Raw genomic sequence first — 19,263 nt, forward strand, 5'->3', positions numbered from 1 at the left:
ATATAATCCCTTTGACTTTCTCTCCATTTAATTTGATGTTGGCTATTGTCTTACCGTGTATTGCTTTTATTATGGTTGGATATGTTCCTTGTATCCCAGTTCTCTCCAAGACCTTTATCATAAAGGGGTTTCAAATGCTTTTTCAGCATCTGATGAGATAATCATATGATAATCTTTCAGTTTATTTTGTGGTAGGTTGCATTGATAGAATTCTGTACGTTGAAAAATCCCTGCATCCTGCGATGAAACTGACTTGATCATGGTGGATGATTTTTTTTTATGAGTTCTTGGGTTCAGTTTGCCAGGTTTTTTGAAGGGGGGTCTTTTTTTGATACAGGGTCTCTCTGTAGCTTTGTAGCCTGTCCTGGAGCTAGCTCTTGTAGACCAGGCTGGCCTCAAACTCAGAGAGATCCATCTACCTCTGCCTCTGCCTCTCGAGTGCTGGAATTAAAGGTGTGCGCAGTAATTTATTGAATATTTTTGGATCAATGTTCATGGGTGAGATTGGTCTGTAATTCTCTTTCTTGGTTGTTTCTTTATGTGGTTTTGGTATCAGGGTAACTGAAGCCTCAGAAAGAGAATTTGACGATGTTCCTTCTATTTCTATTATGTTGAACACTTTGAGGGGTATAGGTATTAGCTCTTCTTTGAAATTCTTGTAGAATTCTGCACAGAAACCATTCAACTCTGGGAATTTTTTGGTAAGAGGCTTGTGATAACAGCTTCTATTTCCTTACAGTTTGTACATCTATTTAAATTGTCAACTTTGTCTTGTTTTAAATTTAGTAGATGGTATCTATCTAAAAATTTGTCCATTTCTTTTACATTTTCCATTTTTGTGGAGTACAGGCTTTTGTAGTATGACTTAAAGATTTTCTGGATTTCCTCACTCTCTGTTGTTATATGCCCCTTTTCACTTCTTATGTTCTTAATTCTATCTCTGCCTTTTGATTAGTTTTAATAAGGGTTTGTCTGTATTGTTGATTTTTTGTATTGTTTTCTTTGTTTCTATTTTATTGATTTCAGCCCTCATTTTGATTATTTCCTATCTTCTTCTCCTCCTGAATGAGTCTGCTTCTTTCTGTTCTAGAGCTTTCAGGTGTGCTGTTAGGTCACTAGTGTGAGATTTCTTCACATTCTTTATGTGGGCACTTAATGCTATGAACTGTCTTTTTAGCACTGTTTTCATAGTGTCCCATAGGTTTTGGTACACTATGCCTTCATTTTTGTTGAATTCTAGGAAGTCTTCGATTTCTTTGTTTATAGCTTCCAGAGACCCAGGGGTGGTTCAGTAGAGCACTGTTTACTTTCCACGTGTAGTGGGTTTTCAGAAATTAGTGTTACTGTTGAATTCTAATCTTAAACCACAGTGGTCCAGGGGGTTACTCCATTTTTTTTATCTGTTGAGATTTGCTTTGCTACCAAGCATGTGATCAATTTTAGAGAAGGTTCTGTGAGGTGTTGAGAAGAAGGTATATTCTTTCGTGTTTGGGTGGAATTATCTGTAGGTGTCTGTAAATTACATTTGATTCATTAATCTGTTAGTCTTCTTATTTCTCTTTTAGGTTTTGTCTGCTTACCTGTCCATTGGGGAGAATGGGGTGTTTAAGTCCCCAACTATTAGTGTGTAGGGTTTGATTTACAATTTAATCTTTAGTAATATTTCTTTTACATATGTGGGTGTTCTTGTATTTGGGGCATAGATATTCAGGATGGAGACTTCACCTTGATGGATTGGTCCTGTTATGAGTATAAGCTGTTTTTCTTCATCTCTTTTGATTGATTTTAGTTTGAAGTCTATTTTGTTAGATAATTAAAGAGCTACACCCACTTGTTCTTTAGGTCCATTTGGTTGGAAAATCTTTTCCCAACCATTTACCCTGAGTTAATATATGTCTTTGAGGTTGAAGCATGTTTCTTGTATAAAGCAGTAGGCTGGATAATGCTTTCATAATCATTCTCTTAGCCTGTGACTTTCTATAGGTGAATTGAGTTCATTGATATTAAGAGATATTAATGACCAGTATTTGTTAATTCCTGTTAGTTTTGATGAAAGTGTGTGTTTCCCTTTTTGGGTTTTATTGGTGTGAGGTTATCTGTTGCATGTATTTGTATGTGTGCGGGTAGCTTTGTTTGGTCAGAGTTTTCCCTGTTGTATTTTGTGTAGTGCTGGATTTGTGGATAGGTATTGTTTAAATCTGATTTCTCATGGATTATCTTGTTTGCCAATGGTGATTTAAAACTTTGCTGGCTTTAGTAGTCTGGGATTGCATTTGTGGTGTCTTCAAGTAAGCAGCACATCTGCCCAGGATGTGACTAGAAAAATGTAAGAAAATGGTATACTACAGAAACATACAGAAAATATCACAAAGCACAATTAAACAATGAAACAGTAAAAATCATAAAAAATAGTTAAGATGTAGTTAAGTGATATTGAATATGTTAAAGAATTAGAATAGGAAAAAGACACAGGGAAATGTATGAGGAAGAATATAATTATACTGTCCATTAGGGCATGTTCTTGGTGGTTTGTCCTTTTTATCCTATCTTTTCCATGATGATTCATGTCGAATAAAACTGATGAAAAGCAAGATGCTGTTTGTAATATTACATCTAATCTAGAATACCAAATTTATGGGATTGCATTTCACAGAATTGTTTAGTCACAATATGCTGGTATTTTTATTAATTCTTTGGAAAATTTGCTGAGTAACTTATTGTACTTTAGTTCATACTCATCTTGTGTTCTTGAAGCAGTGATGGGACTCTGTAGAGGAGAATCAGTTTTGGATGTCAGCTGATCCAAGCCATGCATCAGCTACACAATCTACATCCTTCACTTTTCCTCTATGTATCTGCCCACAGTGTTCCCAGCACTTATTCGGGCCTTAGACGTCAGTCACTTTCTAGCTCGCCACAAAAAGGTTTCAGTCCTTCCATGACCTTCCCACTGATGTCATTAGAATCATATTCAGTAAGAATTTCTGCTTCTTTCTTGAATATGGAAATTCTGCCTTTGCGACACATCTTATGTTTGACATATTTTTATTTGACAGCAGTGTATGCCCACATGGTTGCAACTCTACAGCTCATGATTCTTCAACATGTAGTTTCTAAAGAAAAATTTGCTATGAGGATAGATAATTAAGGGCACAGTCTGGAACTTCACATGAAGATAATATGCCTCCCATTCACATACCCCAAGTTAGCTTGTAAATCTGCAGCATAAATTGTCCTACTTTGTTTAATATTTCCAGCACACAGATTTTTAGTATAGACAGTATTTTGGAGTATGTCTTTTAGAATAATGCTAAGAAAGAACACATCAAGTTTTGTGATGAACTCTTGTATCCTTAGTCTAAATAAAGAAATTTTTTACATGGGCACTTGATAAACTCTTTCCTTTCATGACAGGGAATCTTGACATTCCAGGATGTGGCAATTGATTTCTCTCCAGATGAGTGGGACAGCCTCGACTTTGCACAAAGGGCTTTGTACAGGGAAGTCATGTTGGAGAACTACAGTAACATGGTCTCTGTGGGTGAGACTTTTTTCTCTCATGATTCCTTCTTTATCATAATTGTTTCCTACAAGTATGTTTTACATCTATGTCTGAATTGTCTGCCTCATATTCATTTGCCAATTTAATAAAAAATCTTGGAGTTCAATATGTAGGACACAATGTTTTGTGTAACTTTATCTTGTCAATGTATTCCTGACTCCTGGAGATAACATTCATCATTCAAACTTTCATAATACATTTTACTTTTCAGACACATCATAGATTATATATTAATTTGCATCTTAATGATTCATAATGTGTTTGCATTTGATCCAGTAGTAACTTACAAGGAAACTAAAGGTATACAATATTAACAAAAATGCTTTTGAGTGTATTAAAATATTTGGAAATAGCAATAAAAAATCATATTTGGAATTTTAAATTATAGGCCATATTATATAATCAGTATGGTGGTTTATGAGAAATCCATGTGTTTTTTGTTATCCCAAGTTATGGTCATAGGTCTCTTCCAATATGCAGGTCTTTCAGTGTCAAAACCAAACCTGATCAGCTTTCTTGAAGAAAGCAAAGAGCCCTGGAATGTGAACTTTGGAGAGACAGAAGGCAATGAACAAGGTAAGGCAGAATGAAGCATTGGCCCAAGTGGGAAACCTAGGGCATGGAGAAATTCTGCTCTGAAGTGGGATGCATGGTGTAGGAAGTCCTTTTGTTTATGTGTTGTTTTCATTGGATAATCAATAAAGAAACTGCTTGGCCTTATACAGCAGAACTTAGATAGGCAGAAAAGACAGAACTGAATTCTTGGAGGAGAAAAGCAGAGTCAGAGTGAGAGAGTCACCATGGAGACACCAGGTCAGACATGCTAAATCTTTCCCGGTAAACCATAACCTCGTGGTGCACACAGATTAATAAAAATGGGTTAAATCAAAATGTGAGAGTTAGCCAATAGGAGGCTAGAGCTAATGGCCAAGCAGTGTTTTAATTAATTTAGTTTCTGTGTGATTATTTCGGGTGTAAGCTAGCCAGGCAGATGGAACAAAAGGCTCCCTCTCCCTATAACAGATGCACAAATATTTCTACCTAAAATTATGTAAAAATTCACATTGAATGATTATTCCAAAGTACTTTATAAGTATAATAACCTAAAAATTCACTTTTAATAATTAACTTGAGTTATGGTATAAAGTAGAAATAAAATGATATGTTGCCATATCTTTGAACTCTACCAGTCTTTGAAATGAAATATTGAAATGAAAAATAGCATTAAAATGTTTTACAATGTTTGAACGACTATTGCTCTGTACGTGTTCATGTCTGTTTGTCTGTGATCATTACAGAATTCCATGGTTTTCACTGTTGTATCGTCTCACATAAAATCAGGAAATATAAATCTTATAGTTGTATTCATTTTGGAAGTTTGTAGAGTTCATTATTTATGTCAGATATTGCAGAACTTAAAAGGTACGTTTTTTATTTCTGCAAAATATTCTTTAGAAATTAAGACTTTTTAGGGTCATACACATTATTGGTCTAATATAATGTCACCTACTAACCTCTGACTATCAAAATTTATATGTTAATATCTAAAAATGTTGCATTTGCACTTGTTTTCCTTTGTGTTTTATATCTGCATTGGAATTTGTTTGGGGAAACAAATTTATATATCCACAATATTTTACTTTTAATACTTTTATTAGTGATTTAAAAATACCTTGCAGTGTCGTTTGACCACATTCCACTCTCCACTCTTCCCATGTTCTACTTCCTCCAGACATTGTTGGTTTTTTCTGCTTATTTTTTTTCATTCACAGAGTTCAATCAGAAACTTTCATAAAATTCTGAGTGTTGAGCCTACATGGCCTACAATATGGTTGAACAATCAGGAGTTTCACATTCTTTGTTTGTTTTTTTTTAAATGTATTTATTTATTTATTTATTTATTTATTTATTTATTATGTATACAGTATTCTCAGTATTCTGTCTGCCTGAAGGCCAGAAGAGGGCGCCAAATATCTTTAAAGATGGCTGTGAGCCACCATGTGTTTGCTGGGAATTGAACTCAGGACCTCTGAAGAGCAGTCAGTGCTCTTAACCTCTGAGCCATCTCTCCAGCCCCCAGTTTCACATTCTTAAAATCAACATTATGCCCTTTTTTAAGTATCTTTAAGATAATAGTAGCTTCTCAGCAAGGCATGGATCTCCAGGCTCCTTCTTATTGTCTCCCAAGGATTTTAATCTGGCTTGAGATTGCTCAGGTCTGATGCATTCTATCCTAATTACTTCAGTTTATATGGGCAACTGCCATGTTCTGTAGAGAAAGCACTATTTTCTTATAGTCATTCATGACTTCCTACCTTGTTATGTATTATCACTCTATCCTGAATGAGCTCTCAACAGTCAATGGAGTAAGTTTGCTATGAACATACTCATTAAAATTAAATATTTTCTTGTTGTTTGGACCATGTCCACCTGTGAGTCACCTTTAGGTGCAAAATTCTGCCAGAAATTTGGAAATGAAGGCTTAGAGATGCTACAGTCTGTGGGTAAATCAATAGGACATTAAAAATAATTTTAATACCAAGCAGAATGATGATAATAGGTGGTACCTTCTATCTTTTAATAATGCTTCTTGAATTAACATGAATACTCCTCAAGTTATTCTACAAAATAAAAACTGCAGAACACTGTGAAATTCTTTTCATGAGGACAGTTACCTTGATACCTAAACCACGTATACACCCAAAATGTAAGTTAAATATATGCCAATTTCATTATGAACATATATACAAAACTCCTCAATAAAATATTTGCATCCTATATCCAAGCACATATCAAAAAGATAATCTACCATAGGCTTTATGTCAAGACATGTAGGGATAAATGAAAAATTCAAAATCAATAAACATAATCTACCACTTGTACAAACTTAAAGTCTAATTCCAGAAGTTCATCTAATTAGATACAGAAAAGCCTTTGACAATATTAACAGCCCTTCTTGATAGAAGTCTTGGAGATATTAGGGGTAAAAGAAATATACCTCTACTTAAAAGATGCAAATTGCAGAAAGTTTATAGCTTACATCAAACTAAATGGAGAGAATTCAAAGCCTCTTCATTAAAAAATGGAACAATGTAAGTGGACTTAATCTCTCTATATGTATTCAATACAGTACTTGAAATCTTAGCTTGAACAAGAACACAAATGAAGAAGATCTAGAAGTGATTAATAGCAAAGGAACAAATCAAAAGAATGTTATATGAAGATGCTATGATTTTATGTATAAAAGACTCTAAGAACTTTATAAAGAAACTTGTCCAACTGAGAAACACTTTCACCAAGGATAGGAATGCAAAATTGAATAACAAAAAGCAGTAGCCTTCCTATATACAAATGAGAATAGACTTAAATAGAATTCAGGGAAATGAGGCCTTTCACAATAACCTCAAAAATAGTTTTGGGTAATTTGAATTAAAACAGTTAAAGACCTTTATAAAAACTTTAAGACGTTGAAGATATGAATTGAAAAAGATATTGGAAGATAGAAAAATACATATGCATGTTCAAGGATTGGTCAATAGATATAGTAATATACTGATTCAGTGAAAAACCCTATCAAAATTCTAACACAACTCTTCTCAGATCCCAAAAACACAGTTTTCAGCCTCATATATATACAAACAAACAGAAACCTCAAAATAGCTTAAACAACAATGAAAAATAAAACTATAAACAATATACCATTCAGAGTTTTAAATTATACTACATTTTTTATAATAATTAGGTTTAGTATAATAATGGTATGGTAAAAACAGATATATTGATCAAAAAATAAAATTGTAGATACTAACTAATGTCCACTCATCTATTACATTCATTTTGTAAAAGAATCTAGAAAAATGCACTTGAAAATTAAGAGCATTTAATACTAATCTTACCTAAGCTGTTTCCAACAGACCATGAGTCCACAAAGAAAAAATAAATTTTCTCCAAGTGATTCTCAGTGGGGATAAAAGTAACACTTACAGGAATTCCCTATAACCAGCACTTGAAGTATATCACCAACACAACTCAATGGAATTTTTGTACATTCTTTTCCCCCCATAATGTATAATTTGGGAATTTATTTATTTTTATTTTTGACCATATAGAATCTTTATGTACATTACACATTCTAGAGTTTTCTTTTGCTTTGTTTTATGCAATGTTCTGGGTAGAACTGTGTGTCTTTCTCTCTATAAATACTGTGCTTTTCTTTATTACCCATTCTTCTCTGATCCTGTCTGACTTCTTTGATTCTTATTATATTATTTTATTGTTATTCTTTAGATGCCTATTTATTTTCTAAGAAGTGACTGAAATTGGGTAAATTCAGACATGAGTAAAGATGGGGATGAACTCAGGGCATTTGAGGGATGAAAAGCCATAGTCAGAATATATGTTATGAAAGCATCTATTTTTTGTATAAAAAAAAGAGAAAATATATCTAAGATAAAAAGGAACAGTCTTAATGAATTTCCTCGATGTCTGAAATTTTATAGATCTCTTCCTTGGGGTATACATGATTCTCTGTAGACCAGCAAGTAGTAACTGTTTACAGTTCATCGTTTGTTCTTTCCTTATTAATTAATATTCTGTCTAATTTCTTAATATTACTCATTTTTTTTCAATTCAAGGGATTGTACAGATGTGTTAAATCCATTAAGATAATGCAATTTTATGTATGTAATTTTTTGCACTTGGGTTATAGGCTTTGTATTAGTTACTTATTATCTATTGCTGTGATAAAATTCCAAGATAAAGGCAATATATAGAAGAAAAATCCATGATGATGTATCAGAGGTAGCAGTTGGCCAGGGGGTAGAGCAGCAGTAAGAGGTCCCATCTAGAATCACAACAGGAAGTAGATAGCTCACTGTTGTTATTAGAAGGCTTTAAAACTTAAAACCAGTGTTCAAGGCATAGGTGATCCAGTAAGTTGATACCTCTTTATCCTACCCATAAATATCCACCAACATTAGACTATGTATTCAGATATCTGATTATATGGGATCATTTCACTCAAACCACCATAATCTCATTTATTATTCTAAAATTGTGATTGGAATCTCTAAGATAGCATAAACTCAATCCTTTCATTTTTATAATGTATTTAATATATGTTATAAAAGATATTCTATCCATTTACATTTAGAAGATTGTTTCATTAGAATATATGATTTGAAGTTTATTTTATATAATATGCCATCTAGCATATATGTCTACATATATATAAAATTGTGTCACTTATATATCTGAAAAGGTTTCACCTAACTATACTAATTCAGATAATTATATATTTGTCTTTCTTCCAGTTTTATATTCTTATCAAACACAAGACTTATTTTCACAAGAGAATAGACAAGATTGTATCCAGAAGTTGGTATCAAGAATAGCTGTAAGTAGTGACTTTAAAACCATTCATTTAGGAGTGATTTCAATATTTGGTGAAGAAAGAAAAGAGAATGGATTATGTCATGATTGAAATAATCTCTATTCATCAGCCATCCTGGGTTGTACTAGAAATCAAGGTCAATAATTTCTACCTTATTTGAAAAGATTTCACATTAGATCGCTTACAATTTCAGAAGCAGTTTCCTCAGTAAAAAAATACAAATAAATTTTAAAGCATTTTTTTTCTACAAAGAATATTTAAAAACCTTAAAACTGAATGGCATGTATTCTATTAAACATTCTTTAGAGTTTTCTCAACAAAAATTACATTTTGTTACAAGCTATTTGTGAGATAAACGTGAGAAGTTTTTCTCAATCAAATGAGACTGAAAATATATCATAGAATTTTTAGTCATGAGGAACGTTTCACATTCTATGATGTTATTAACCCTTTCCTAGGAACTCTTAGAAGAATAGTTTCCAGAATCCTCTTCTTAAAGGGACAAATTCCCAAAAATCAAATCACAGTATGTCTATTCTCATTATATAAGTTCTTAGAGGAAGTCTGTTTTTTCTAAGAGTCAATACATACATGATAATTGTAAGGATGATTTTTATTGTAACACAAATTCTTTTTGTTTCAGCATGACCAGAAACAAGGGAGGCATTATATAAACAATCATAATGAAGAGAGACAAAACAATTATATAGAATGTGGAAACTACTTCAATAGATATGCATGCCCCACTATACATAAGAAAATTAATTCCAACGAGAAGGCAGGCAAATGTAAAGATTGTGGCAAGTCATTTATCCGTCACACAAAACTTCAATCTCACCAGAGAAGTCATATTAGTGAAGAACCTTACAGATGTCAAGAATGTGGCAAGACCTTTACCTGGGCCTCAGCTCTTCACAGACATCACAGAATCCATACTGGTGAGAAACCTTATAGATGTCAAGAATGTGGCAAGTCCTTTACCCTGCTCTCAAATCTTAATATGCATCACAGAATCCATACTGGTGAGAAACCTTACAGATGTCAAGAATGTGGCAAGTCCTTTACCTGGGCCTCAGCTCTTCACAGACATCACAGAATCCATAATGGTGACAAACCTTATAGATGTCAAGAATGTGGCAAGTTCTTTACCCAGCTCTCAAATCTTCATATTCATCACAGAATCCATACTGGTGAGAAACCTTACAGATGTCAAGAATGTGGCAAGGCCTTTACCCATGCTTCAACTCTTCTATCTCATCAAAGAATCCATACTGGTGAGAAACTTTACAGATGTCAAGACTGTGGCAAGTCCTTTACCCAGCTCTCAAATCTTCATATTCATCACAGAATCCATACTGGTGAGAAACCTTACAGATGTCAAGAATGTGGCAAGTCCTTTACCCAGGTCTCAAATCTTCACACTCATCACAGACTCCATACTGGTGAGAAACCTTACAGATGTCAAGAATGTGGAAAGTCCTTTACCCAAAGAGCAACTCTTCACACTCATCACAGACTCCATACTGGTGACAAGCCTTAAAATGTAAAGAATGTAACAAGTCCTTTCGCATGAATTCAAGTCTTAGAAAGCATCACAAAATGCATTTAATGGGTACATTTCAGGAAATTTCTTAGTAAACCTCACATTAATTCATTGTACAGATCTTCATGCATTAGCCAGCTTATTTCACAGACTCACATCCTTCAATTCATTTTCAAATCTTAGCCAATACTTAGACAGCCGAGCAATTCTTAGGAATTTAGAAACATTGTATCCAAATTTGAACTTTATTGTCATCAAACATTTGTTGTAAACGGAATTTATATATCATTGTAAACATGCTATTCAAGAATTAATTACTATGAATAGGTAAATATTTCTAGTAGGAGTAAATTGAGCAATAACATTTCTTCACTGTAAGTTAAGATAATGTGTGACAAAAACAGCCAATCTCAAACTAGTTCAGATTTTGATGCACATTTAATTTCTTGGAATATGGTTGCTTATGTAATGAGATTATACTCTTTATGAACATTATTTTTCTGTGATTTTTTGTGATTCTTAAATAAATATTAGCTTGTTTTAAAATTCAAGACTTTTAATTTCTGACTTTGCAACAAAACTGTTACATTTTGTCCCATTTTTATTGCATTTTTTTCTGATAGTCTATTCTCTTATAGTAGAGTATGTTAAGTGTGAACATTTCTATGGATGAGCTGGTAGGACAGAGAATGACACACTACATAGATTACTTTAAACTTTGTATAATTGTGCTTCAAATCAGTGTGAGGTAGATGGAAGATATCAATGGGCATGCAAAACTGGACAAGGAAAAATTGCAAGGCAAATACATCAAACAAAGAACTCTAGTCATTTAGGAAAGCAGGGAGTGGGAGGGGTGACCTTTTCTTGAGAGAAACACATAAACTGTCCAGGAACCAATGGACATGCCTGAAACCATATAGAATTGTAACATCGTATGGATTGGTCTCCTTGTATTTAGGAACATATTTATATACAAATTTATGTATAAAAATAGCAGTGCATGAATAAAGGACATAAACTTGAAAGAGAACAGAGATTGTAGTTTATAGTAGAGTGGAGGTAGGATATCATAAGTACAAAATTAATCTTATTATTTGGTACATTTTAATTATATAAAATAAGTAATGTGTTTGTATACACCCCCTTGTTTCTTTTGTTATGCTCCCTCCATCTAAAATATTTGCCCTCACAGTTCTATAAATTTTTTCATCCTCCTTTCATATTTTTTCTAGATTCCATTTATGAGAGAAGATATGTGCTATTTGCATTTTGGAGAGTTGTCTATTTCTTTGACTTAATGATACATAGTTGCAACAAATTACTTGAGACTTATGTAATTTTTTCTACAATTTTATCATTGATTATCTTGAATTATTTATGCATATAATATTTTCTTTATTCATACATTTAGATATATTGGTGGTTATCTAAGCTCATTCCCTGAATCATCTATTAAATGAAGTGCAATGATAACAATTACACACAATTCATACACACATATATCTGATTCAGCATAGTGAACTCACTATGATAAGTATGCATATTTATGAGTGATTCAGCTAGTATGCATATTTATGAGTGATTCAGCTGGTATGTCTATGATAATTTTTCAGTCATATCTATCATTATAGCATCTACAGTACCTGGGATGTCTTACTTTACAATGACCATAGCGTATGTTTTCCCACTTCCTTTGCCACATTTAGAAAAATTTAGAGTTGGAAAAAAATGTAATCACTAAAAGGCACTCAAAGCTGGAATTATGGAACACACCAAATATTATTTCACTTTGTAAGCAATGAGTCTGGGACACAAGAAAATGACCACAAAATCTACAGTACTTGAGCCAGCTTATAAATTCTGTTGAAAATGTATTGTAATGCAATTGGTTGCCATGACTTACCTTGAGTGTTCAGAGCTTGACCTTGTATTACTCCATGCCTGGGTACCTCAACATGGTCCACTTGGTAAGCAAGATATACTTGTGAGTAAGTAGGGTAACTTTTCACACATATTTGTATTTCATATGTATGTTGGCATTTGAGATACTTTCTCATATATGCTGATCATGAAAAATTGTTCAGTGTGCAGTCAATAAAACTCTGCTGTTTATCACCCACCATACACAAACTGTCATGGATGTCAAAATGAGACCTGATACACTACAAATTCCAAAGGACACAGTAGAGAAAATCCTCCAACTTTTAAGCAGGTAAGGGGTTTCTGAATAGGACACTTGTCCAATAGTACATGAGACCAAAAATCAACAAATAGGAGCTTATGAAATTAAAACTTTTTATTTCAACATAAGAAAATATCATTTACGTGGGGCATACAGAATATGAGAAAGTCACTGGTGCAACGGTGACGTGAGAGTTATTGTGTATTTCACTTCCTGCTGATCTGGTGAGGCCTGAACTCTAGGTAGGAATTAGTACCTGGTCCTGTGTCCATAGTCAAAAGACCATGGCTGGATGATTCATATATTCCTTTAAGATGATGCTACTATTGCTACTTTGTGTGACAAAAGTAATGATTTGTTAATATTTCCATTTCTATGGATAGAGGTTTTCAGCTGTCAGGCTTGGTCAGAGGTCCTTCTTTATGGAGTGCACAGCAGCAAATGCGCAGCCTCATAATTTCAAAATGTTGGAATGCCCCTGAATGCTCATTCCTAAACAGGACCTGTAGACCAACCATTCCCCCTAGACACAGGGGATGTCATGGAAATGGGTCCTGAATGTCGTGCCTGAGGGTGAGGAGGACTGCTGTGACATGCTGTCTTTGAACATGACCTAACCACTGCTCACTCACAAGAATTGTGATCACCTGCAGCTTCAGGTGACCATGTTCAGAACTGACTGTGAGTATCTGTCTTCAACTGGACAGCTGGAGGAGACAGCCTGCTGGTGAAAGAAAAAGCCTCCTAAGCCTTTGTCTCAGTACAGAAAATAAAAGAAAGCTCAAAGATGGCCATTGTATTATTTATCAGTCTCCCATTTCCCCCCTTTCTTTATCTTTCTCCCGGGGAAGACTGTGTCATTCATATTCCTTCAAATTAATGAGTTTATTGAGATTAATACAGGAATATAGGTACAGAATTGCTTACAGCAATATGAATAACTCAAAGCTGTAGTACCACAAAGGCTCCCATCAGAATGGGAGACTCAGCCAAACTAGAACCATGAACATGTCTGCATGACTTGTTTGCAACTGACTGAGACAGAGGTTCTCATTTCTTTAGTTCTCCTTACTTACCACAAATGTAAGTTTGATAGCAGAAGATCCTTATTAATCTTTCTGCTCCAGCCTTCCCAGTTTATATGCTGAGTCTTATGGACGTCCTTCCTCGTTCCATAGAATTTTGTGAGACTTAAGGAAATACTCCTACTTAGGGAAGAACACATCTGTTGTAAATTCCATATCAAGCAGTGAGTCTGGAAAGCATCCATTATAGCTATAAAGAATGATTGGTTTACATTTAGGACTGTACAGCTGCATGTATATATTTATATGCTTGTAACCGCAATGAATGAAAAGAGAGGTCATAAATAAGAAACAGAGCAGGGGAGAGTGTTGTGAGGGTTTGCAAGGATGAAAGGGAAGAGGAAAATGCAATTATAATGTCAAAAATAACAGAAACTGTTTATGTCAAAAAGGGAAAATTGTTACACAATACTTCATCCTTTCCTTAAAATGTTAGTAACACAAGATCACCGTCTACCATGGAGTTCTGCAAAGACACTAAAGCTTCACACCAGTCCTGAAGTCCCTGGTGAAGCACACTTTATTGTTCACCTCCTCTGTAAGCACAGCTCCATCATGCTCAGTGACTCAGCCATAAACACTGCTTCTCTCATCCATAGTTTTTCAGGAAAACCTATCATTCCTCAGCTTCCAGTCCATGATATTTGTGAGAACTCTGCATGAGATAGCCAAACATTCCGGGGCTTCCTTTGAGCCAGTCCATCAGAAATGATTCATGAATGTTGCATTAGATTATGTACCTTTTTGTAAATGAGGTTTAAGTAGGTGTGTGACCTTCATTCCCACTTCCATAACAGGTTAATACCATCTGTTCACATAGCCTCCAAGCTCATGTGTCAAGTTTTACCAGAATGTTTCATTGATTTTTTTTGAAAGTCTTTTGTACTTCAGCAGTGGAGAGACAGAATACTTCCCAACTAAGATAGTCTCTTTGCAGGCCATTATAAGGTTCAAAAGCAAGAGCTAGCATGGATTTTTCTTTTCTCTGTATAAAAGGTTGCACCTGTCAACTTCTATCACCTTTATTCCAAACAGAGAATTTTATTCTCATTATATGCTAGTGTACTGAATTTTCTCCTAAGAATTTTAATGGATTCTGCAGTTTCACATATGATCTTGATTCTTTATCTTCCATAAACCTGCTGATTTATAAGTCTGTTTTCTGGCTTTGTTCACATCTTTCCATTTCCATTTAGAAAACTCTACAGATTTTACCTCTTCACAAAATTTACTTAGTGAGAAAAAGTTTTTGTGAACTTGGAAAGATAGAAGCAACAAAAACTGATATACCAATTCATTGAATTCATTATTTTTATTACATTTTTCATATAAAGAAACAGACTAAGATAATGTGTTTGTAAAGTTGTTAGATGTTTCTCTTTTTTTTTTAAAGAATGACTTACATTTTTTTTTATCCAAGACCCTTTCCACAATGCTTTTTGGTGTCACAGAGTCAGAGATTTAAATAATGTTACATTTAAGCAAGTATTGGAGAAGATATGGCTTACCAACATTTGGGGTGGGAAAATATGGAGAATGAAACCCAGACGGACGGATGGATGGATGGATGGACAGACGGACGGACAGACAGATCGATGGATGGATGGATGGATGGATGGATGGATGGATGGATGGATGGATGAAGATAGTTAGGAGATAGATGGATAGATAGATAGATAGATAGATAGATAGATAGATAGATAGATAGATGGATAGTTGGATGGATGGATGGAGATAGTAGATAGATAGATAGATAGATAGATAGATAGATAGATAGATAGATAGATAGATAGATAGATAGTTGGATGGATGGATGGAGATAGTAGATAGATAGATAGATAGATAGATAGATAGATAGATAGATAGATAGATAGATAAAGATAGTTAGGCGATAGATAGATAGATAGATAGATAGATAGATAGATAGATAGATAGATAGATGAAGATAGTTAGGAGGTAGATAGATAGATAGATAGATAGATAGATAGATAGATAGATAGATAGACGGACGGACAGACACACAGATAGAGTATATACAGTTTTTATATTTAATTTTTTCCCCTGGAGGAAGGATGGATTCCTTTTTCCCATATAGGTCAGAGAACTAGGTATGGGTAAAGAACTCAGAATTTTTCTACCAGTATCTGTAGTTCCTTCAATCTGGGCCATTTATCCCGGAAATAGCCCTCACATTTAGTTCCAATCCAATGGTTTCTCAGTGGTCTCACTATTAATTAAGACTGATATGTGAGGTTAGGTGGAAGAAATACTGGACATTCAGGCAGCCCTGGCATTTTAGGTGCCTCAAAAGCTCTCTAAAGAAATTCTCTAGGTTTTGTGTAGAACTCCAGTAAGGAGCAAGGAACCCTGGATACAGCAGATAAAACAGAAATGTTTGACAAACGGAATGAATTCTAGCATGGTGATAAAGCTTATTGTAATGTAGAAGCAAGCGATTCTGGTCCAGAAATATGTAACATGCTAGATAGTCTGAAAATAAAATGTCGGCAATTTTTGTTCCAGAACTGAGGACCAAACCCAAGGTCTTGGGCTTGCTACACAAGCACTCTACCACTGAGCTAAATCCACAACCCTTAACTTTTATGGAAATATTTTAGAGAAAAGTAAGAAAGAAACAAAGGATTTAAGACTTATAGTGGTTCCTACCAATATCTGATGCCAGCTTATAGACTTTCCTAGAATGTATTGAACTGATCTTGCTTGTGTTTGGGGGATATCATTGCGTAGAGGGGGTTTCTAGCACTGAACTCATCAGCCCAAAGACACTCCATTAATTATTAGCTTATAATCCTATCAGGAAGGAGGAGATACAGTAAGTTGATGAGATGAAATGTAGAGGCACCTGCAGTTGAAAGGTTCAGATGAGGTGGTTCACTCCAGAACATTAATCAAGAAAAGTCAGAGTAAGGAAAATTAAATACAGGAGGAACCCTGACAATATGTGAGGAAAGCCTCTGTTTGTTAATGTTTGAATGATTGTCATTACATGTCATCATGGGAATAAGAGAAATAGTACAATGGGGATCCTTCTTTGAGAAATCAAGCCCACACTGTATATGATATTTTAAGAGGGTGGTAATATTTATTTTATAACAATTTCAGAGGTTATAATCCATGGTCACACATGAGGAGGGATGGGTAGGATGTGGTAAATGACAATATATATACTTTCCACTATGTCCCTCAAGATCTGTTTCTTCCAACTAGCTCATCACCTACTTTCTTTTTATTTTATATTAAATTTATTTTTAGAACAATCTTTTCTCATTTCACACACATATACCACATCGCAGTCCCTCCCCTCTTCCTGCTCTCTCCTCCTTCCTTCTACCCCAGTCTCCAATCACTGCTCTAAGAGTAAAAGGCTTCTGAAGTGAAGGCAACAAAGTCTGACACATCAGTCTGAGGCAGGATCGAGGTTCTCCTCCGTATATGTAAGCTGAGCAATGTATCCATCCAAAATGAATGGTCTACACAATGCCAGTTCAAGTATTAAGAATAATCACCATATTTAATGTAAATCTCTCTGACAATCTGTAATAGAGGAACTCAGATCATCACAAAATTGTGTGTGTCCCAGATTTCTGGCTGACCAGCTTGCGAGCACCGAATTCAACCATGCTATCTGGAATATCAAGAGTACAAATGTATGCCCCATTCAGTTTCTAGTGGACTTTTGTTACATTCATCTTCGGGCTTTGCATTTTAGAAATTATGTAGATATAAGAAATTATCTCAAACCCTTTCAAGTATACAAAGCAACATTCATGATACAGTAATGCCTTGATTAGTTCAATTATAACTCATGAATGTAGGAATATAATCAGTCAAATTACAAACATTCACAGTTTCTTCAGATTTCTTGTTAACACTTATTTGTATTTTATGTCAAATTTGATTATCTCTGAAATGAAACAGTACCCTCTAGACAGTACAAGACTACTGTAGTCATGAACTCCAAAGTCAAGCCAGTCAACACTCAAGCATGGAAGAGAAAGGCGCTCACAGGCCCCCACGCATTACTGAGAAACTGGTGGCAGTTGATGGCTTTTGGAGGAGAAAGGGTCAGTTTAATTTAGGGTGTGAATACCAGGTAGTTTGAGCAAACTTAGTGACGGCTCTTACACATGAGCATATGGACACTGAAATAATCAGGCTAACTAAAGGATACAACAATTTTATTTTTAATTATTATAAGGGGGAAACTCACGAAACAGGAAATGAGAAATCCAACCATGGCAGTGTCCAGCCAGAATGGCACAAGAGAGAGCAATGGGCACTACACACGTTTTTCCTCTGGTCCCAGACCAACACCTTACCTTGGCTCCATTTCCTAAAGATAATTGGCTAACAAGGTTGTGCCATCTAATGGTCATACAGGGTTGCCCTAGGTAGGCTATTTAAACCAAAACTAAAGACTTGGGGTTAGGAATGTTGGAAATAAGAGAGTGGATCAGGAATAATTTAAGAGGAAGGAAGGAAATATGATCAAAGTACTCTGTACACATGGATGAAATTCTCACAGAATTGTAAAATTGTCTATGTTAAAGGTCACAGCTCGATAGCATTAAAATCTGATGGAAAATTTTATCTTTTAAAAGAGTGAGGAAGTCATTGTCAGTGAAATTGAGATTTTGACATTGGACTAGAAGCATTTTTTCTGCAAACCCAGATAATGGGCCTGGCTAAGTTGATTCACCTGTGCTTTTAATTTTCTTCTTTTTCTTTTCTTAGGAAGAATTACATAAATCCTGTAATTCTTATTGCACAATTCCACAAATGTTTTCCTCATCTTCAGGGAAAGGTCATCTTAAGTGGCATTTCATATTCTTTCTTTCAGTGAATAAATATTTGACTGTGAAGTACCCTAGCACCTGACTGAAACGTGGGAAATATGTGACTCAGTTACTTAATTTTATTTTTGTTTTTTGAGACAAGTTTCTTTGTGTAGCTTTGAAGCCTATCCTGGAACTCACTCTATAGAACAGGTGGCCTGATATTAGTTACTTAATTTTAAGAAGAATTCATCATTGTTTCTGTGGACTCTGTAATTATTTTGGATACCTTCTGTACTAGGGATTTTATTGCTGTGAAGAGACACCATATCCACAGCAACTCTAATGAAGGAAAATCTTTAATAGGGCTTGGCTTACAGTTTCAGAGGTTTATAGTCCATTATCATCATTGCAGAGCATGGAGGCATGCAGGTAGACATGGTTCTTTAGAAGGATCTGCAGATGGAGAAGGAGCTACATCTTGATCCCACAGGGAAGAAATCGCGCTCTGAAACACTAGACATGGCTTGAGTATACGACACCTCCAAGTTCTCCCACACCATGATATACATCTCCCAACAAGGACACACTTACTCCAACAAGGGCACACCCCTAATAATATAAGATCCATATAAGCTTATAGGGACAACTGCATCCAATTAACACACCTCCAAGATACCCTCAGAAGGGAGAATGACCC

At 34.8% G+C, this 19,263-nt stretch overlaps 1 protein-coding gene across 1 annotated transcript in view; it reads left to right on the forward strand.

The window, feature by feature from the left end:
• LOC121464659 (zinc finger protein 208-like) overlaps window positions 1-19,263 on the forward strand; it is a 241,534-nt gene that overhangs the window by 26,245 nt on the left and 196,026 nt on the right. The window contains 1 exon segment of the mRNA XM_041677684.1: window positions 9,782-10,497. Within this exon segment, the coding sequence (XP_041533618.1) occupies window positions 9,782-10,497 (716 nt within the window).

The sequence above is a fragment of the Microtus oregoni genome, unplaced genomic scaffold (genome assembly GCF_018167655.1).
Source record: "Microtus oregoni isolate MIOR12 unplaced genomic scaffold, Mior012 000029F_ref0000214, whole genome shotgun sequence".
In the NCBI taxonomy this organism is placed as follows: Eukaryota; Metazoa; Chordata; class Mammalia; order Rodentia; family Cricetidae; genus Microtus; species Microtus oregoni.